Genomic DNA, 23,036 nt, shown 5'->3' on the forward strand with positions numbered 1-23,036 from the left:
GCGCCGGTTGTGCGTATGAGCTCGCCCGGTATCGTCCGGGCCCGCCCACTTTGAGTTGTGGCCCACCCAATCAGAAGGCCATTTTCCAGACAAATGTGTAAATAATTTAACAAAAATAAATACTAGTACTACGAATATACGTCTTATCACACTATAATTTCATATATGTAATACAATTTTAAATATAATTAAAATATAAAATTTAAGTTCAAGTTTGTTCAGTCTGTTTCGCAGTTTTCTTTTACCCTATATCATATGCACACGCTTGTCAACATGAAACGTTGAATATGATTCGTCAGTCATTGTTAGTTCCGCCTACGCGCGATTGAACTGAATTTGAAAACAGCGAGTCGCAAATCATCGAGTTTAGCGTTTCCACGATGACATCTGCTTATGTCTGTTTACTTTTGGAGACGGAGACTATTACATCACTCATGGAAATGTTGGATTACTGAGGACATCTTTTCAAACGTCAGCGAAATGAAACGATAATGACTTCATGCTGTGTTGAAAGACTGTTCTTCACTACATATTGTATAAAAAAACCCTATAACGTTACGCTCATCGATGATAAATGCTCGTCTGAGAAATGTATTTCTGCTTTTCTTCGCGCGAAGGGACATGATCAAAGATATTGGACTTGTTATTATGAACCAGAAGCCCCGTCTCAGACTAATACAGGACATGTAATGGTGAGTTTAGACATTTTCTTAATGTTTATAGTGGTGTCATTATTATTTACAGTTTATAGTCAGGAGTATTACTCCAATCAACTATTTATGGTGGCAGACTGTGATCGTGTCATAGGCTGTATGATTTAATGTCGTTGGAATATTTACACTTAAATGACAACACATGCAATTTTGTATTGCGCCTTGTTGTTTGATGGGCATTTTCTCATTAAATAACAATCTTTCGAACGAGTTCTTTAGTAAAATCACTATCTGTTGAATCTGTCGTAGCCTATGACGCTTTCACGTCATGCATTTTGCTGAGGAGGAATGACGCTGCGTCCGAAACCGCCTACTACATACTATATAGTACGCGAAAAGCAGTAGGCGAGGCGAGTAGTATGTCCGAATACATAGTATTCGAAAAACAGTATGCGAAAAGTACCCGGATGACCTACTACTTCCGGTTAGATTTTGCAGTGGCTGCGTCCGAAAACTCTAAATTGCTGCCTTCTGAGGCAGCTTTCCAAGGCAGCAAGGCATCAAGGCATGTCCGAATTCAATGTTTGGTTTACTTCCTGTCTCCTGAGATACCTATGCGTGGACGTACATTAAGAATGTGATTGGTCGAGTCCGGTCGAGTTCGAGAAAATAAAATGGCGGCCAAGGACGTGACTGGACCACCAATTTAGTGTAAATAAAGGTATATTTTCACTTTTTACACCTTTTAATTGCATTTCTAGCGATAAATTAGTATTGTAGTTTTCAAATATGTGATTAGTTATCACAAAGGCGCTCCCTGTTTAAATTTCAAACACGCTGCCTTAGAAGTGTGTCCGAAAGTCTTTCTCTGAGCTACCTTCATGCCTCCGAAGTCATTTCCTCATGAGGCAGCGAGGCAACGAGTCACTGCCTTGAGTTTTCGGACGCAGCAAGTGTGCATACGATGGACACTTCACTATCCCATGATGCCCCGGACGAGGAGTTATCCAACGAAGAAGAAGAGGCACGCGGCTGAAATCATAGATATGTATAAAGGCTAGATGGCTCGTCCGCGCTGCTGGGCAACTGAGTGCAACGTCCGCATTTCGGCGGCCATCTTAGGACAGGGCGCTCGCTCACTCGTGGCATTGAGTTTTGGTGATGCAGGTGCTTTTGGATGACCGTGACTTGCTTAATTTTTTGCCGATTTTCAGACGGTTTGGTTTGTTATAAACGTCAAAGATGTACCTATGACACTGCATACCTATACTAAAAATAAAAAATAAATTCATGAAACATGTTAAAGCATCCAGAATCATAGCCACGTTAATAACGTTTGTAGAGACCCAGGCCGTTTGAAAATCGGTAGAAAATTGAGCAAGTTATGGTCATTTAAAAGTACCTGCACCATTAAACTCAATGCTACGAGTGATCGAGCGCCCTGTCCTAAGATGGTTCATGGCTTTTACAGGTGAAAATAATCAAGAGGCAGCTTGAAAATAACTGACTAAATTTAAAATCAAAAAAGGAGGGAACTGAAGAACCCTTTTGCCAAGACAAAGAACCATTTCAGCAAAATAGAACCTTTACCATCGTTTCAGAACCTTTTGAAGAATCATTTTTCTTAAGAGTGTGGGTCAGGGTTGTATCACTTTACAGTTATAGTGTCACTGCAAACTTGTAGATACTTCACATTTGTTATTGTAGATTTTATTTACATTTTATGGTATTTTATTTACCTATCATAAACTGTAAAACGTAAATGCAGCTCTACTTAAAAAACTTACTTCAATTGGTAACACATAATATTTAAACATTTTTATCTTTAATCATTTCACTTAAACTGAGAAATTTAAGTTGAAAAAACATTACATTTTTAGGCATTAGCAATAATTTGATCCAACTTTAACTTTTTACAGTGTATATTATTCAAATGTATATACGTTTAAGTAAATACCATTGCTCTCTTACTAATCCCATAAAAATTTTTGGTATTGTGCAAGCAATTGAATAAGTTTCACTAATATACATCTTATACTGTATATTATATTGTGTAATATAATGTACATTGTATAAAAACCCCTCTACTCTTTATATTTCATGTTATATTAATTCCTATCTACTGTCTATATACTACTAACATGTATTTATTGTACATTTTCTGCTCTGCAACAATGCAACAATATTTTTTTTCAAAAGTGCTATAAAAATAAATTTGAATTAAAGTAATTCTAACACATTCTTTGTTGTAAAGTGCATGATCTTCACCTCTCTGCTGCCCTCTTGTTACTCTTAACTAGGTTAAGAGACCTCTCCAGCTCTCTTAAATAATTTAGGAGCTGAGACCTAGTCTTAACACTTAGTAGGCTTCATAAATCAAACTTATTCTTAAGTCTAGGAATAAGATTAAAATGACGTCATTCTTAGAATTTTGACACACTTAAGACTAAAATTTTACTCTGAGCGGCTTTATACATACGGGCCCTGATCTAAACCATGCAAAACACAAAAAAATTATACCATCTATATTAGAGCATGTGGCATTGCACAAGATTTTGGGACCATGCTTAATATTTTCTAAACCAGTATTTATTTTCATTTGAATTTTCTGATTGGCCCCCCTTGACTGGCTTTTGGCTTCCTTCCTGTGCCCCCCCCCATTTATAAAATCCTGGAATCGCCCCTGCTGTCAAGTTTTTCTTTTTTCTCTCTTTCTCTCTGCACTAAATGGCAGTGATGTGGTTGGATAGTGCAGATAAGGGAGTGGTATTATTGTAATTTGCCTTGCTACCTACCAGTGATAGACCGATATATCGGCCGATATGTGGCTGCTGTGTTTGCCGATTTTTTCCTGGCATTATTTACAGACAGGGTGCTGGAAGCCGCAAGCGATTGCAGGTCATGTGAATAAAAACAACCAACCTTTCCATGACAACATCAAAAGATGGTTCCATAGCACCCTCACCTGTTTTTACTATTTGTTAAATATAGTTTTTATACATGTTACTTTTTTAAAATTGAGACTTTTTTTGAGACTAAAATTGAGAATTGTAACATTTGGCATCATCGTGTCATTTTTATTGAGTGAGCAAAAGCAGTATCGGCTTCAAATATCGGCTCAAGAAAATCGGCAGCCTGTATCGGTCATCGGCTAAGGCTGATGAAACAAAAATCGGTATCGGCATTGGCACTGAAAAATCCACATCGGTCAATCTCTATACCTACCTCACAAAACAGGCAAAATCTGAATGACCTATTTTTTACATGCTTGCAGTAAATGGCTTACCCAAACTAAGTTACTGGGTTGATCATTTTCACGTTTTCTAGGTTGACAGAAGCACTGGGGACCCCATTATAGCACTTAAACATAGAAAAAGTCAGATTTTCACCGTATGACCCCTTTAATGTGGCTATAATTCTGGATGCTTAAACATATTTCGTGATTTTTTTTGTTTTTTTTTTTTTGTATAAAAATACAGTGTCATAGGTACATCTTTGACGTTTATAACAAACCAACCCGTTTGAAAATCGGTAAAAAATTAAGCAAGTTATGGTCATTTGAAAGTACCTGCACCATTAAAACTCAATACTACGAGTGAGCGAGCTGCCTGTGGTAAGATGGCCGCCAAAATGCGGACGTTCCACTCAGCGCGGTCGAGACATTGTAGCCTTTATACATATTTATGGGCTAACTAGACCGTCTCATTTCAGCCTCTGATAAAATCTGAAATTATTATTATTATTATTTAGCAAATTCAGAAATGTCATATATGAAATACAACATTGCATATATTACATAAAACGTATTAAGCGAACTGACATGAGACGGTCTAGTCTAGCAGTTGCTGTTTCTGCCCTGAGAGACTTTAATTTTGAAAAATAAAATTTCTGTAGCGCTGTATGTGTCTTCACAATGTATTGGTTTGAAACCGTTTGGGAGCGCTAAGCAGCAACAAGTGAATAGAGCAGTAGCACACAATCTCAGTTTCAGATAACAGTGCAACAACAGTTTATTATTTATTCATGAATTTTACTTAAACCCACAATAACAAGTATTTATTTTAAAGAGATATTATTTACATGAGTACCTTATATAAACCCATCGCGCTAAAAACACAAGGAGTGTGTTGTTTCTGCGAATATCTGTGAATGATTTCTGCTAACTGGTGAGCTAATCGAATAAAACAACCATTTAATGATATAAAATAATACTAACCACATAACCTAATGGCTGTTTTTAATAGATTAATTAAGTTAATAACTTGTGTTTAAGCTGTAGACTGTCTAATGATATACTGAATGTACATGTTTATTTAATGATTAATAATAAACAGCAGTCAATTGATAAAGGCTTCAAGATGATTTCATGATTTTTTTTTCAAGGAGCATCATGAATAATCAAGATGATTCCTCAAGGGCTCTGGACTCTGAATTTGATCATTATCTTGTTGATATGAAGCCGTATGTGCTGAAACTGCCACATAAGACAGGTAAGTGTGTGTTTTGAGATTTTTAGATGAATAATATTGAATCATTTAAGCTGTCACTGGGGCAGTACCCTATAAAAAGGGCACATATTTCATTGCTAAAAAACAACGTTATTTTGTGTATTTGGTATAATACAATGTGTTTGTGTGGTTAATGGTTCAAAAATCACATTATTTTCACTACAGACATTTTTGTAGCTCCAGATATCCTGTCTTCCTGAAAGTAAGCACTGATTTTGTACCAAACCCATCAATTTGAAAAGTGATTTGTCCCCGATTGTCCAGCTATTTTGTACGTTGTGATTGGCCTGAAATGTGACGGTCCTTACCATGTTTGAAAGATTCGCTCACAATGCAATGCTAACAGGAGTTAACTTACAGGCTGTGAGTCCAAAGCGTGAGGAATTAAAACCCTAAATCAGAAAAAGTTAGGACATTGTAGAAATTGTGAGTAAAAAAGTAATGGAATAATTTACAAATCTCATAAACTTATATGTTATTCACAGTAGAATATAGATAACATATCAAATGTTGAAAGTGAGATATTTTGAAGTGTTATGCCAAATTTCATGAGAGCTACACTTCCCAAAAAAATTTGGGACAGGTAACAATAAGAGGCCAGAAATTTGAATGTACACATAAGGAACAGTTGAAGGATCAATTTGCAACTTATTAGGTCAATTGGCAACATGATTGGATATAAAAAGAGCCTCTCAGAGTGGCAGTGTCTCTCAGAGGTCAAGATGGGCAGCGAATCACCAATTCCCCCAATGCCGCAGAGAAAAATAGTTTTCTGAGTTTCTCAGAGAAAAATTGCAATGAGATTGAAGGTATCATCATCTACAGTGCATAATACCATTCAAAGATTCAGAGAATCTGGAACAATCTCTGTGCGTAAGGGTCAAGGCCGGAAAACCATTCTGGATGCCCGTGATCTTCGGGCTCTTAGACGGCACTGCATCACATACAGGAAAGCTACTGTAATGGAAATCACAACATGGACTCAGGAATACTTCCAGAAAACATTGTCGGTGAACACAATCCACCGTGTCATTCGCCGTTGCCAGCTTAAACTCTATAGGTCAAACAAGAAACCACATCTAAACATGATCCAGAAGCACAGGGTTTTCTCTGGGCAAGGCTCATTTAAAATGGACTTTGGCAAAGTGGAAAACTGTTCTGTGGTCCAACGAATCAAAATTTGAAGTTCTTTTTGGAAAACTGGGAGGCCATTTGATCCGGACTAAAGAGGACAATGACAACCCAAGTTGTTTTTAGCGCTCAGTTCAGAAGCCTGCATCTCTGATGGTATGGGGTTGCATGATTGCTTGTGGGATGGGCAGCTTACACATTTGGAAAGGCACCATCAATGCTGAAAGGTTTATCCAAGTTCTAGATACATATGATCCCATTCAGACGTCGTCTCTTTCAGGGAAGACCTTGCATTTTCCAACATGACAATGCCAGACCACATACTGCATCAATTACAACATCATGGCTGTGTAGAAGAAGGATCTAAGTACTGAAATGGCCAGCCTGCAGTCCAGATCTTTCCCCCACAGAAAACATTTGGTGCATCATAAAGAGGAAAATGCGACAAAGAAGACATAAGACAGTTGAGCAACTAGAAGTTTGTATTGGACAAGAATGGGACAACATTCCTATTCCTAAACATTGGTCCTCCTTTTAAATTTTCTGGCCTCTTATTGCTACCTGTCCCAACTTGTTTTGGAATGTGTAGCTCTCATAAAATCCAAAATGAGCCAATATTTGGCATGACATTTCAAAATATCTTACTTTCAACATTTGATTTGTTATCTATATTCTATTGTGAATAAAATATAAGTTTATGAGATCATGTAACCATATTCTTGCCAGTGTAATGATATAATCCACATTTGACCAAAATTGAGTTTAAATGGACATGCGTGCATATTTTACAGTAACTGTGATCGATACGCGTTCTTCCGATCATTAATTAGAATGGCCAAGTCGCGTTTCGTATTGACAGATGAATACGCTCAGTTTATTAAATAGCCTACGTCTTAGTTAAATACGCTTACTTTATTTAATATTAATTATAAGTGTATTAAATGTCTCTTGCAAGCTATGAAGGGACAATGAATCAATACACTGACAAAGTCCCTGCAACACCAGCTCAACCGAACAATGCCAAAGCACCACAACGTAGAAAACAGCAGCGCGTTTAATAAATGATTACAATGAATTTCATTACACATGTACAAGAAAACACACCATCAGCATACAACGCAACATATGTGACCCTGGACCACAAAACCAGTCTTAAGCATCGCTTGATTTTTCAGAACATTTTAACCAAATGCTTTCACAAAGTGGTGGGGAAATCCCCAGCGTATAACACCAATGCTAGACAAATACTTTGTTTGCACAGTCCTACCGTAATTAAGTAACTCATAGATGTTAGTCTGGCGTCCGGGGGAAACGTTTACCTCGAAGGAAAGTCATTGTCATGTTTATTCGGCTATATCCAGTGCCGAGGTTCGATGAAACTTTACGAGACCGGCGAGATGCTTCACAGGCGGAAGATATGCGGCGTGATTGACAGCTTTGACACCAAACGGGTACGTGAAAATCAGATGACATGATTTCACAAGTTTTCATTGGCTATTTAGGTATGTGAAGCATACTGTATATGGATATGAACCTGGACATTCAATCTGTCGAAAAATCTCAAAATCGGCAAAATGAACATACGTGAGTTTCATCGGACAGCGACGATATTGTTAACATACTATACACACACCTTTAAAAATGTTCTAATCGAGGGGCAACCTTCCGATATCTCTAATGAAGCCAACACGGAAGTGACTTAAACTGCAATTCATCGACTGGCCGCTTGAGGCTGGCTTCAAAAGGGAGTCAATTCCCATAGACTCCCATGTTAAAAATGGCCAACTTTACAGTAGAAAATAATATGTTTACAGCCTGGTACAAAAAGTGTTTTTGGCCTATATAGCTAATTTTGCCCCTCATGACAACTGTGAGGGGGGTGAATTTTTTTGTAACTCACCCGTTTAGATTATATTAAGCCTTAAACTTCTGCATAATTAAGGGCGTGGTCGCTTGAGTGTCGGTTGAACAGCCACTGCTGTCACTAGACTCGCGCTAGGCGGGCGTGGTTTCACCTCAGCTTCACCCATGTCCCGCCTCTTTACCCATTTTCGGTTTTCCGCGAGTAATTCGCGGGGACGCGCGGCCAAGATGGCGACGGCAGGCAACGCCTACTTTAAGCTTCAAAAGCGATCTTCACAAACCAATGGGTGACGTCACGGACACTACGTCCATATTTTTTTACGGTCTATGGTTCTAATATATACCATTCTGGGGCCCATTTCAGTAAGGTCAGGGCTGTACATTAACTTATTTTGCACATAACGCTGGTGCTACAGACGTTAAAAGTTTTGTAGCACAGGCCAAACTGTTGTAGCACAAACATAATACTACATAATTAACATTAAGTTATCATATCCGTAAACAAAGCCATGTAATGAATTTCAATAGCACTTACATTAAGTTCTCATACAGTGCACAAAAAAACTAACTATTAAAAAAAAAATTTCACCGTTTTTCAATATTTTACTATGTTCTTACCTGAACTTAGATTAATTAATAAATGCCTATCTTTTTCCAATGCTTACATTTAATCTTTGTACAGCGGGTGGTGAATGTGTACCATTTAGCCTTGCCCCATTCATTCCTTAGGATCCAAACGCGGATGAATTTAGAAGCCACCAAACACTTTTATGTTTTCCCTATTTAATACTGTTACATGAGTAGTTACACGAGTAAGTATGGTGGCACAAAATAAAATGTGTTTTTTTTAAGTGGATAAAAAATGAGAAATTATTGTTTAGTGGAAAAGCACGACCTCAGGTGCAGTAATACTGATGGAAGTTTAAGCGAGAGGGGGAGTAGTCAGGAGGTATGATGTTACTACAGCGTGCTGAGTTTAAAGTTCAACTAAGTTAAAATGACTTGCACTGGCAATTTGATTATAACTAAAAGACTAAAAATTGTTTTAAAGTGTATGTAATAAAAATGTGCGCAATTAATAAATGTTCTAAATTAACTAACAAGATAGTTAAACACCACTCTTCATTTTTAAATGGGGAGGAGACCACAAGAAACTCTGAGTTTACAGAATAAAACCTGCTCCCAACCAGGTTAGGTTCACAGAGAAAGTTACCCTGGAAACAGACTCTTAAGTATCCACCTTATTTTTGAATGTGGAAGTAAGTGAAGTAAGTATTTCCCTTCTTTGTGCGAGACGTCCGTTTCAATAGCCAGCCGGTAGAAAACAGTGTAGTGGGAGCACGCGTAAAACATGATTTAAAAAGTTATTATGGTAAATATTTACTACACCTGCCATGTTTGAACCAGTGTGAGGATGAAATAAAGAAGTGGCCTGATATGTCACATGAAGATGTATTCAATCATTTCGTGTTGTTGCTTGGGGGTGACTGGTCTTTAATGTTCAAATATAAAAGCACAATGGCAAACCAGTATCTTTACAATAGGAGTGTTTGTACATGGAATATAGACGGTTTCAGCAGTAACAACATAAACAAGCGGCTGTCGTGGTCCGCACGTAACTTCTGGTAAACTCCGCTAAGAATAAATATAACAAGCAAAAAAACAACACATAGATTACCTAGGAAACCAAAACATTTGTTATTTTCGACAAGGCATTTGTTCAAGAAATCAGTTTAGCAACTAGTCAGACCATTAAAAAAACGAAAGTAAAGTTCGGATCCAGACGTGTATCGCGTCAGCGCACGTGCGTTCGATGAAACCGTCTCCTATTGACTTCATGTTTGTAACTTTTCAGGCGATGGTTTAAAATGTCACAACTGTCCCTCTGGTGTTACTGGATGGATGTGTGTATATAGTTGACACACACACAGTGTCATTGTTTTGTCTCAAGAAGCACGCTAGTATATAGTTTTTGGTAAGGTTTGTTTGTAAAAACTTCTTTATTGTCCTAAAATTACTAAGGCCTATTCCTAGATTAATCTAAACCCTGTCCAGGAAACCGCTTCTCAAAATTTTCACTTAATCAGCTTTCTGAAACGGGCCCCAGTTAAAGATATTTCAATGCACTATTTAGCTTTGAGGTAGCCTAGTACTAATATGGGCTCTATAGGTACTAAAGGTGTACTTTTTTGAAAGAGTACCCCTTCAGTGACGACTTATGTACCTTTTTCTGAGAGTGCAGGACAGGTTTGAGAAACGATGTTCTAGCTGAAGAGTTTAGAGGTGCCAAAGAATGCATTGAAATAATATGTTGTTCTCTGATATCTACATAGAAGGTTTGGGACTTTATTAAGTAAAAAAATGATCCAGAAACTAGTGGTGAGCAGAGCAATGTTTAGTGAAACACCGAAACAGATGAATCAATTGTGCCGTATTGTTTCCATGCTTTGACAGATTAATCCAAAAGTGCCTCCACAGTGACACCTAGTGGTCGCTGGCATGTCGTCATGTGAATGATGTGGCTCAGATGGGCACTGACAAATTGTAGTTTGTGCAACATAAATGATGGGATGGCAGAGTAAATAGTGTTCTTGAATAACATGCTGGCGCCTTAGGATTGAACCTAGGGTGATGCATCCCTGTCCACATTGATAGAATCTGTTTCGACATCTGTATAACAACATGATCTTGGTTTAGGCTATTTATTGTGAATTATAGGTTATTCTGACCATGAAAAATGAGAGATTTACAAATTAAATGGTGGTAAATGAAAATAATAATAAGAAATTAATAAATAAAAACCAAGCCACAATGTGACATTTCTTACATATCAAGATTTTTATTCAGAAATATTAATTGTTCTGCTGTTGAAGGACACAGCCTACTTCATTTTAAAAATTAAATCTTCTGAAAAAAAATCTCTCACAAGGAACACTTGTTGCTGGCATGTGGAGATTTTTAGCAAGTACTTATACAAAGAAGGAAAAATTACTTTTCTTTATTTTCAGTAACTTAGAAGATCATTTGCTTTGGGGTAAAATGCATTTTAAGGTATTTTTGTTTTCGACCCTGTCAATCAAATGCAGATTCGGCAGGTAAGGCACCTTTCGAAACACTTGTGAAATGCACCAGAGCTTTATTTAGCGTAGTCACGTGACATTGATGTTTGATTCATACGTCTTAACGTGACTTAAAAAGCAGAATAAAAAACAAGTGGTGGTCCTGCATCTTCATATGATGTCCTAGCAGGAGTGATCTCTCCAAACTAATTGATTGTACAAATCATCTCTGGAGCAGGTGTCCTTTTTAAACCCATAGCCAATGCAACACTTTAATTGCTGATAAATTAACTTGTAGTTGAATGAACTTAAATTGTAGATTATTATGAGATTTTGTGCAGTTGTAAATAATACACCAACACTTTCAGCAGTTCCCAAGAATGTGGTTAATGAAATATGATGTGCAGTAAGTGAATGTAAATGTTATTCTATATCAAAAGATTATAAAGTGCAATTGTTTCTGATAGCCAGTAAAGAAATTCTCTCATATAACAATCCTTTAGAGAAACTACCTGCAAGTACCTTAATAAGTTCACTTCAATTGCATTCAATTGCACATTAGCTGAAAGTCCTGCATCTGCTGAGTCTGCACAGAATAGTGTAGTAAAGAAGATAAATATATTTGAAAATATGTGCAGAAACATTATTTGGTTATTGGCATTTTTTTATTACAAATCGCCTCGAAGCCTCGTTAAATTCCTATGACGCGCACTACACGCGCTGAGATCTGATTCACACGGACCGTTGTTCAATGTTCAGGAAGCACATCATAGCGCTTGGTACATTTTGAATTTAGGTGGCGCGATGGCGGAGCGAATATGTCCATAAACGGCAGAGAGAGAATGTCTAAAGTTTGGGATCATTACATTATCATTACATTCAGCATCTGAACTGAAAACATCCACTGCTGTTTCACCAAGCGTCGATGAAACAAGGTAACGTAGCTTCCGCTGATTTTAATCCCATACTGTATTTTGTAGCGATGTCGTTATGCGGTTTGACTAGATATGATGTTTAGCTTTAATGTTTTCGTATTCACGTTCAATTGCAGGAGAGTATAGATTAAAAAAGAACCCCTTCACACACACGCATGCACTTTACAGGTGTGTGTACCAAAAACCGGCACCACATGCAATCATATATGGGCAACTTGTAATCTGATATATTTTGTTCAATAATAATAATCTCTGTCTTATTGGAGTTTAGCATAAGGAAGTTATTCTCTCTCACGCGAGTCAGACCGATCGCGCAATTTATGTAGCCACGCAACAATAATTTCAGCATGCATTCACTGTATACAGCGGGACGTGATGTTGTGATTTTTCGAACGGATTCTTAACCTAAAATGCACCGCATTGCAAGTGATGCAAACCAAATGCAGCGTTCTATTGAAAATTAATGTATGTATTTCTGCAGTACCAAAATGCAATGAAGCAACTGAATGTCTGACTGGGATGTCACTCTTCCTCACGCACAGCACGTGTGCACACACAGGTTGTTACCATAGCAAATAGGCTCACCCCAGAAATGATATATTATATGTTAGTAGCCTAATGGTAATTGCTGCAGGTGTAGAAATGTACATAAACCAGATATTTACTTTGATGTCAGGGCTAGATTACAGCATGCCACCTGTTGTGCATATTAATAAATTAAAGTGTTTAATTGTTGGCACTGGCACTTATAAACACTAAATGGGTAAAAATTGAAATAAATAGGCTTATTTTTTGGAGCCAAATACCTCTGGTTTTTTAGAAATAAAAGCCAAATGCTTGAACATTTTACAGCCAAGTCATTTACGATTTTCGTTATGGATTATTTGTTTTGGTTGTTTAAAATCACACAAAAAATGTTTATCCGATTACTCGATTAATCGATCGATTCAGTGCTAGATTAATCGATTACAAAAAGAATCGATAGCTGCAGCCCTACCGCACGCACACACATTCTGATTACCATGTTTTGTGGGATATTCCATAAATGTAATGGATTTTATGCCGTACAAACTGTATATTCTATATTCCCTTCCCCTAACCAAAACCCTAACCATCACAGAAAACTTTATTGTACCTTAGATTTTCAATAAAAAACATTGTTTATTGAAAATATTTATTGAAAATGTGTATTGAAAGATTTTTTTGTAGTAGAACTGTAATACCCTGCTGAAATAACAATAGAAACCATCACAAAAATTCTAATAATTTCTGTTCATTATAAACCATTAGCTGTTTCTATTAAAACCCTTACAAAATTCAGTTTTCTAGTGTGTTTTGGGCATTATTCCAATACGATGTATATTGGTTCCCACTTGCCATCTTTCAATGGAATTACATTCCAATTAAATTCCAATAAAATGTGCATTGATCCAGAATCCTGCAACGGGTCGATACCTGCATAAAAGTGTTTAAAACGTGTGGATTGTGACATTCCTAAAATTCACGGGTGGGGATGCAGGCGGATAATTAACTCCTTGCGGGCGGGTAGTAGCGCAGATTAAAAAAATATGTGCAATATTTGTATGTCTAAATTACAATTATACATAAGCAACGACGATATGACATTTGACCCATCACATCACCACCACTGCGACAGTGCAACTTTTGTTGATGCTTTTTGTAGCCTAGTTGGAGCGAGTGTTGCAGGAGTAGCTATGGATGAAGTAAAAGTTGGTAATTAGGGTATAAAAAATTGCAAAATTGTATGTGTGGAGAGAGTGTGTTTTAATACGAAGTTGTATTTTTTGTTGTTCTTTTTTCATTAATAGGTCTATTTGTGTATTGTTATCAGGTTGCATAGCCTATTTATATGCCGATAGTAGGCTATTTGAATGGTTCAAAACAAAGCTCACTTTAGCCTGTTTCATTAGCCCATTCATGATGCTGTTGTGATGTTGAGAGAGGTCCGAGATAAATCACTTAAATTGGAATGATTTTAGTGTGATTTATCGTGGGCACGGATTGGATAACGAGCCAAATATTAACGGGTCTAGGCGGGTGCGAATTTAATTTTGATATTATCACGGGTGATGGGTTGGATCTGGTTCTGAACTTTGCGTGTATTGGCGGGTCTCCAAAAATGGACCTGTGGGCGAATCCAGGATTTTATAAATGAGGGGGCACAGGGGGGACCAAGAACCAGTCAAGGGGGGCCAATCAGAAAATTCAAATGAAAATAAATACTGGTTTAGAAAATATTAAGCATGGTCACAAAATCTTGTGCAATGCCACATGCTCTAATATAGATGGTATAATTTTTTTGTGTTTTGCATGGTTTAGGCCAGGGGTTTTCAAACCTGTCCTGGAGCACCACTAGTACTGTACATTTTGCATGTTTCCCTTTCGTGACACACCTCATTCAGTTACCTTACACACCCAGTTCAGGTCTTGCAGTCTCTAATGAGCTGAAGATTTAAACCAGGTGTGTTTAATGAGAGAAACATGCAAAATGTGCAGTACTAGTGGTCCTTCAGGACAGGTTTGAAAACCCCTGGATTAGACAACACAGTTCTGTTCCAGAATAGTTCACTTTAAACAAATTGTCATAATTTACTCATCCTAAAGTTATTTCAAACCTGTATGAGTTTTTCTTCAGCTGAACACAAAATAAAATATTTTGAAGAATCTTTAGTAGCCAGAAAGTTGATGAACCCCATTGACTGCCATGTTATTTTGTTCCTACATATAAAGTCAATGGGATCCATCAACTGATTTTGGTTACCGACATTCTTAAAGCTTTTCTTTTTTGTGTTCAGCAAAAGAAACGCATAGTAGAAACACTACTAACCTTTCGTTAAGTCATGATACTCGATCAACCATCTTCTCTGTCAGTAACATCTGTTGACTGTTAACGTATACGTGAAAAGACAAGTACACTGAGGAACCCAGGTGGAAAAACACCACCAACTTTTAATTCCTTCACTCAGTGTCATGTAAGAGAGGCACTGTCGAGGTTCCGCACGCAGCATTGAGAAAGCGTGCGCGAGAGAGTGAGAGAAGCGCTGCTGAGCGCTTGCAACAGTGAATGAAGCCGTTTTAAATAGTAAAATAAAATGTAAATGGTAATTATGTAAAATCTATTTGATTTGTGTTGATTTGTGCCAGTGTTGAGTCTGTGGTGGGGCGCCAGCTCCTTCTTCACGTTCGCATGAGTCTCAAATCAAACAGTGATTGACAGCTCTCTGGTCCAATGGTGCGGTGGGCATTTTCAGGTTGACAGTAAATCTAGCTGGCCCAATGAGATTGGAGAGGGGGCACCAGGGGGGGCCAATCATATTCCAGGGGGAGCCGGTGCCACCCCATGTCCCCCCCTCTAGACACGCCCCTGCCGTGCATTGATCATGTCTTGGTTTGGTGTTAATTAATTTGTATGTTGTATAGCTATAACAATCCACTGATTATTTGGTAAAATATTAGTCTATACATGTGAACAGTTCAATCACTGCTTTTTTCAGATATTTTCAAATATGGTCTGAAAAATCTTTAGTGAAGTCTGTATGTTTGAGTCTGGAAAAGTATGGAATTTTGAAATGAAAAATGTGTAGGAACCGTGATAGTTCTGTTTATAGTTACAGAATTCTGAGTTGTCACAGCTATTACTTTTTTCTGTGTAAGGATATAAGGGTACAATACAAGCAAGGCAAAATGATAGATTTTATTATAATAAGCACTTTTTCCCCATTAGAGCGCCAGCTATGTGCGCTGTGGATTAAGAAGCTTTGTGACCCTGTAACCTATGGCTCTGGACTGACTGGAAGGAAAAATCGTAACATGTATGCCCGCCTTCTTCTGCACATGCTCAGAACAGGGGTTTTGGAGGGCCCCTTTACCAACAAACCTGAACCTGGCAGCCTCAAGACTTTACCCACATACATGGTAAATATTTATTTATATATTTATTTTTAGGTCTCTTTATTAAGGTGCAAACAGAATATACAGGAAATATGTACACAAAATAAAATGTTGACAGTTTTCAGAACAAAATGGGTTTTTCAGGCAAAAGTCAGTATTTAGTCTGAACTCTCTTGGCACTAAATACTTCATAAGTCATTAAATTAGAATTAGACATGTTTAAAAATGATAGCCTGCTTGTGCCTGGGTCTTCAGCAGGGGGTCCTCCAAATTTTGTTTGAATTCAATATATATATAATTTTTGAAAAATTAAATTAGACATCAAATAAAAATGCATTAACAGGCTAACTTGATTAAGATGAAGAGCAGTTCTTAGTTTAAAATTTAATCAGTAAAATTTAAATGTTATGTTAACAGCATGTGATTGTATAAACCACAAATTATTATTTTAATACCTTGGTATTGTAACCATAACAAAGTAAGTAATCCATTCCTAATTTAATACATAAAGGGTTTCGTTGCAAAACTTTTTTTTATTTTTTTTATTTTTCAGAAAACTAGTTTTTTGGTTGTGCATTCCAATTAATATCAATTCAACTGCTGTTGGTTTGTTTTGATTTAAACCTTCATAACTTAAAAAATACAGCTAAGTAGCACCATAAAACAAAATAATAACATGATAACATCATAATAAACATGTTTTGACAATAATGTTAAAAACGGATTCATCTCGTTTTGCAACGAAACTCTTCACATGTACTGGGGGTCCCTGCTCCACCTCTCTATCCATTAAGGGTCATTGGTCTGAAAAAGGTTGAAGACCTCTGTGCTAGTGTGTAAGAGGAGATCATACTAAAACAAAAAAATTTTTTTTTAATACTGCTTATAAATTTCCTGTGTTTTTGGTTGTCTGTTTGTATTCTAATAAATATATATATATATATAATTATTTATGGTCATTATACCTTTGCAAAAACAGCATATCTAATGGTGGCATGGTGGCCTTTTGATTGTTGTATAGTACTGTAGTACTATTCAGAACAGTACATACTACTATTCTGTACTCCTGAGAGTTCCTAACACCAAAATTCAATCCTTCAGGTTTTGAGAATTAAAATGAGTATTGATTACTTGGCGTTTTTGCGTGTTTTTCTATGTGAAGTCTATCTACTTTGATGAACCATTGGTGAGAAAGTCACGGGAGTGGAGCTCTGCAGAGCTGCCGGACTGGGTGTGTGGTGAATTGGGTCAAGCAGACGCCACATGGTTCACATCACCACTCTCAAACGCACAAAGGTAGGACTTTAGACCTAGTATTGTTTGGATGTAATTCAAATCAGTTTTCTATACATAAAATGATAAGTTAGTAAGTTTAATTATAATTTAGGATGACGTTTGAATGAAATTTGGGAGTGAATATTAAATCATTAGGCCTGTCGGCACATGTCTGGGTTTCCACAAAATTGGTTCAAATTATCCACTGTCAAAAATTACATTAAAAAATTAACACTTCAGTAATTTTTGATTAGCCTAACTTGAAGTAAGTACTAGATATACTAATATGATGTACTGTATGAATACTTTCGTGCTTTGAGTTAGAATTAATAAAATAAGTTTATAGCAATAAAAACTGTTGACAGTAGTGTCACAATTTTTCAAATCTTTTCAGTTTTTTAAGTTTTATTTGTATAGCGCTTTTCACAATTGCTCAATTGTACCAAAGCAGTTTTACATCAATAAAAACCAGAGAAGCACAGAAAAATCAGAGCCCAACAAAAGTAGCAAAATACAGTGGCTAAAATGAAACGTACTAGTTAGTGAAGTAAAGCTAATATAAGCTGTCTCCCAAGGGCTTAAAAAACTCGGAGAAAAACCCTGTATAGGAAAAAAGTCCTAGGTAGAAAAAACACCCTTCAGATAGAGCCAGACCTAGCCGATCCTACAAAAAATACACTATATAGTAAATACTATATAATAAAATGTAATACGAACACATGGTGTACAGCACTATTTTTAGCCTTTCATTGATAAAAACTAAAGCGGCTGATCTGCGCGTCTTTCATTAGTTTCATTTTACAAGCGTGTGCAAGTTGTCCAATCTTATTTCAGCAATTGCGCTGAAATATCAGAGAAAGCTCTTCCATATACACAGACAAAACATTGTGTAGCATGTTTACTTACAACACAAGCAGTGGACTCATAATATTAGTTTGCATCCATTTAAACCCGTCATTAGTCCCGCTCATATTTAAATCACAGGAGAGGGACTCGTCCACCGACCATCCTCTCAGTAATCTGGAGAGAAGCGATCGAAAGTGGACAAAAGAGACGAATTTAAATACCAGGTGTAAACGTGATGCGTCTCTCTCGTCCACTTGTGATCCGATCGACTTCTAAATACAAAGTGTAACAGACCCTATTATATTTTTCCTCACGTCGACGAAAAAGGAGTGCCTAGTCTACGTTTATGGTTGCTTTTTGTATGTGATTTAAAGCGGACATATCACGAAAATCTGACTTATTCCGTGTTTAACATAAATCTGTGTGCTATGACGGATCACAGGCAAAGGATGCTATAAATTGTAATTATTAGAGCCCGAGCACTAACACTCATGACATGGTTGAAGCTGTTTCGTCAGTTTTTTTTTTAAATATTAGTTTATCGCCCATTATGAATGCAGATACCGATAGTTTGGAAAATGCCTAATACCGGCCTGCCGTATATCAGTCGTGCTCTAGAAGACATCAGCTTGTTTTTAGGACAGTGAAAACGGCGCTATACAGATAAGTAAATTGTGTGAAAAATGTTTTTTTCTACACGTGAAACATGAACACATGTTATTTTGCGCACTGTTAACACAATCAAAGGTTTAAAAACACAGAAAGAACGGGACCTTTAACCAGTACTATGTTGAAAAAATAAAGTAATTTTAAATTACATGTAGGCATACAGGTCGACCCTATTTCAAGGTCCACTCAGTTAATTTATCAACCCATTTAATTAAACAAAACAAAATCAGGCTAAGCCGTATGTTTGTGTTTTGTCACATAAGCGGGGCCTTTACAATACCACAATAATAGAATTGTGGTGTTCTGCAATTTCAGGTCCTGATTCAGAAAGTCTGTTACTGTGAACTTTTAGGGTTTGATTTAAAGACATTTAGATCACATACTCAAGTTCTGTTGGAGAAAGTTACAGGCGTGTTGCTTTCCTGTCATGAGGTGAGCTAATGGAAATTACATTTTTTTCTGTATGTGTGTGTTGTAATTAACTTTTTCTCAGTTCGAAATAAATAAATAAATAAAATGAAAACAAATGTCATGTCAAATGTATATATTCTTATTGAACATAGAACTAAAAACGATATTCTTATAAAATATTGTTGTGTCCAGACAATAATTGTCATTTCATTGTAACTTCACGAAAGAGAGATTTTGTTCAGTACAGTATTATAGAGCCAATTTTTATTATGAAATAGTATATTTTTAGTAATATTAAAATTGATTTACAGATAGTCCTGTGTTTGTCCACCTGATGGCGAACTTTACTTAACTTGAGTTTCTGGTGTAATGAATGTGAGTCCAAACCTCCGCGTCATAGCAGGATGAGGTTCAAACATGTGTGTCTGTAACAGACAACAAAGTAGAGAAATCTGCAGATGTCAGGTTACCTGTGTGTTCAATATTGCTCTTATTTCTTTAGAAAATGATGGTTTAGTCTCTAAGCAGTAGTAACTTGATAAATAAGTGCTGCTAGCTCAGGCTGACATTTATTGTACATATACAACTTCTGCCCGTAACTTGTGGATATAAATGGTTCCTAAAATCTTGCAGCTTGTTTATGAGAAGCTAGCTACGATTCTATAACTTCTATAAGAAACTTTCTTTCAGTCAGTTGTGTAAATACCCAATACAAATTAATAAATTATGATAAATTATATTGGAAATTTCTTTTGTTTTGTCTTTGTCAATTTATTGCATCAGTCTTTGTTGAAAGCCTGCACCAGTCTGCACATTTTAAGATAGTCGGAGCTGACAGATTTCACAGAAAATCCAGTATTATAAGGTGGGTACAGACTTTGATACCATCCAGTCAGAGGATATCGAAGTATATTTTAAGCTGATTGAACAGACATATCATCAACCCACCCGAGACCAAATCCAAATTTATTTGGTTTGTTTTGTCTTTTGCTATTCAACAAGCATTGCCAAGTGCGACAATGAGAGTCTCCAACTTTTGTGTGCCAAGCCCCGCCAACAAGACCGGTCATAAGAGAGATCAGATGTGTTTCTGAGTCAGTACGGCCAGGTGCCGGTGTCTTAAGTGGAGAGATTGTGGACTTGTGTCGCTGAGTCTGGGGCTGCTATTATCAGATGCAGGTCAAGACTCGGGGACTTTAATCAGGCCGCGGGGCTGCAGCACCTCTACAGTTCTCTTTGATCCCACACTTTCATCTGATTCAATTATCCCCATCCACCTGTTAACGGCCAGACGCCAATCACAATGACTGGCCCTCATCTGCCAGCTCAAAGGAAACACTGTGTGTATGTGTGTAGTGCATGCATTTTCTTGGAAATGTATTGCCTATGCCCTTTTTGATCTGTCTTTTGATGTGGCGGGAAACACAGGGATTTATTTTCTGCCCTTTTAACCCCCACTGGCTGGCATGTTGCACCACAGCTCACATCAATAACTCCTTTTCACATATTATTGATACTGTAAAATCTGTACTGACTTATCGCATATCCTGCATAGTAGAAAATCTGTTCAGCTGGTGTCGATGAGGCCTGTATGTGTATGCGCAGACAATATGGGGAGGCTGTTATGCTTCCCACATCACCATGCTGCATCTCTCTCCTGCAAAAAGAATGCCGTAAATCACGACTTCAAAACCACGACTCACGACTCTGAACTGGGAGTACATCGATCTAGTAAGAGTCACGGGTTTGACTGCCGTTCCAGTGCACTTTCACAAGGAGAAGGTTGGAAAAGCACAAGTTACAGGTTGCCTGGAACTAGGGATGCTCCGATCAATGCTGATCTCCACTAAAAATACATGGCCGATCACTACTCTGAATCGGACAGCCGATCTTATTTACAGCTATTTCATGTACTACGGCTTTTGTTCAGTAAGTCCTTATCGATCTGAAATCACTGTTAGTTTGAATCGTTTATAACATGCATTTGAAAAAGCAACACTCATCAAACATAATTATTAAACATATTCTTTATTATCATGAAAATACCTGAAAAGGTTTGAAGAACAGCAATATAAATATATCCTTCAGTCATTTCATAGAGCTGCATACAGCGCATTTTGAGTGTTTGTTTACTTTGTGTACACGGATTCATTTGTAAAGAAGTCGATGCTGGATTTGCAGAGAGACTGTGATTAAAAGCACCACTAATATTGGGTCTGACAAAAATGACACAGCAGGATACACAGTAAGACATTTTACTTTATTTAAGTTTCTGCGTTTCACTATTGCTTTGTTAGAAGAGATTGCTTGATATGTCCTGTTGTAACATCCGTGTCTAAACACGTATTCTTGACTGTTTTAGGCCATGTTTACATTAGACCATTTGCGTTTTAAAACGGCATTTTAAAATGAAAACGATCCTCGTTTATACTGGCATTTTAAAAAGAATCTTCATCCACACTATACACCACCATAAACGCATGAAACATGACCAATCACGTAACTGGGCATGCGCATAAAAGTGTAAAATAACTTATTACTCTAATAATAGCTTACCTTTGCACGTTTACGCAGCCTAGGGGTGTGCGATATTGACAAAAATTCATAAATGGGTCCTTTGCTGGCAACTATAACAGACACTATTTTTGAACCTATAAAAATGTGTTTGGGAAAGTCTTATACTGTTCTATTTCCCCCCTACAACATATTAATATGATTAATAGGTTAATTTTGATTAAAAGGTCTTTATTATTTAAAAAGAAAGCATTCAAGTGAACAGTACTAAACAGTAGCAAACTTGAAGCAAAAATAAATTTCAGCAAATGCAAACTTCAATCAAACAAAGTAAGAAGTGAAGTATTGCTTTAGACTACCAGAAATGCTTATTGCATTAATTTTTAAAAGTGTGCGAGGTCCGTGCACGTCCTCCGCTAGCAACGCACAAATAGCTAAAAGCCAAGCGCCTAAACGAGCATTATAATAATGACGTTGAGTTTATTGTTTTTATTAATTTATATTCACAAAACTTATCAACAAAACATCGATTTAAATTAAGAGACAAATTAACTGAAACGAAATTCATTTTAAAGTAGCAAACAAAACTTACATTAAACTGGAAAATAATGTCTGACCCATTACAATTCTCCCTTCATATTGGCCTTTGCAACGCCTATATGGCATTTAAAATTACAGTCTATCTTTCGTAAGCTAACTAAATTTAAACAAAACATAAACACTTATACTGTTCTAGCTCCCCCTACAACATATTAATATGATTAATAGGTTAATTTTAATTTTATAACTAAACAGAAAGGTCTTTATGCTTTAAAAAGAAAGCATTCAAGTGAACAGTAAACAGTAGCGAACTTGAAGCAAAAATAAATTTACACAAATGCAAACTTCAATCAAACATAGTAAGAAGTGAAGTATTGCTTTAGCCTACCAGAAATGCTTATTGCATTAATTTTTAAAAGTGTGCGAGGTCCGTGCACGTCCTCCGCTAGCAACACACAAATAGCTAAAAGCCAAGCGCCTAAACGAGCATTATATTAATGACGTTGAGTTTATTGTTTTTATTAATTTATATTCACAAAACTTATCAACAAAACATCGATTAAAATTAAGAGACAAATTAACTGAAACGAAATTCATTTTAAAGAAGCAAACAAAACTTACATTAAACTGGAAAATAATGTCTGACCCATTACAATTCTCCCTTCATATTGGCCTTTGCAACGCCTATATGGCGCTTAAATTACAGTCTATCTTTCGTAA

At 36.8% G+C, this 23,036-nt stretch overlaps 1 protein-coding gene across 7 annotated transcripts in view; it reads left to right on the forward strand.

Annotated features, from left to right (window-relative positions):
• Positions 1 to 399: 399 nt before the first annotated feature.
• The window catches only part of cep112 (centrosomal protein 112), a 272,813-nt gene continuing 250,176 nt past the window's right edge, over positions 400 to 23,036 (forward strand). For 5 of the 7 annotated variants that reach the window (XM_073856795.1, XM_073856791.1, XM_073856796.1 and 2 more), the window contains exons 1-4: positions 4,574 to 4,819; positions 5,037 to 5,143; positions 15,895 to 16,085; positions 17,224 to 17,357. In XM_073856795.1, the coding sequence (XP_073712896.1) occupies positions 4,803 to 4,819; positions 5,037 to 5,143; positions 15,895 to 16,085; positions 17,224 to 17,357 (449 nt within the window). In that variant the 5' untranslated portion in view covers positions 4,574 to 4,802. Of the gene's footprint in view, positions 693 to 4,572; positions 4,820 to 5,036; positions 5,144 to 15,894; positions 16,086 to 17,223; positions 17,358 to 23,036 lie in introns of those variants that run through there. The other 2 variants (XM_073856794.1, XM_073856797.1) reach the window with 2 other exon arrangements.

The sequence above is a fragment of the Misgurnus anguillicaudatus genome, chromosome 19 (assembly GCF_027580225.2).
Source record: "Misgurnus anguillicaudatus chromosome 19, ASM2758022v2, whole genome shotgun sequence".
Lineage (NCBI taxonomy): Eukaryota > Metazoa > Chordata > Actinopteri > Cypriniformes > Cobitidae > Misgurnus > Misgurnus anguillicaudatus.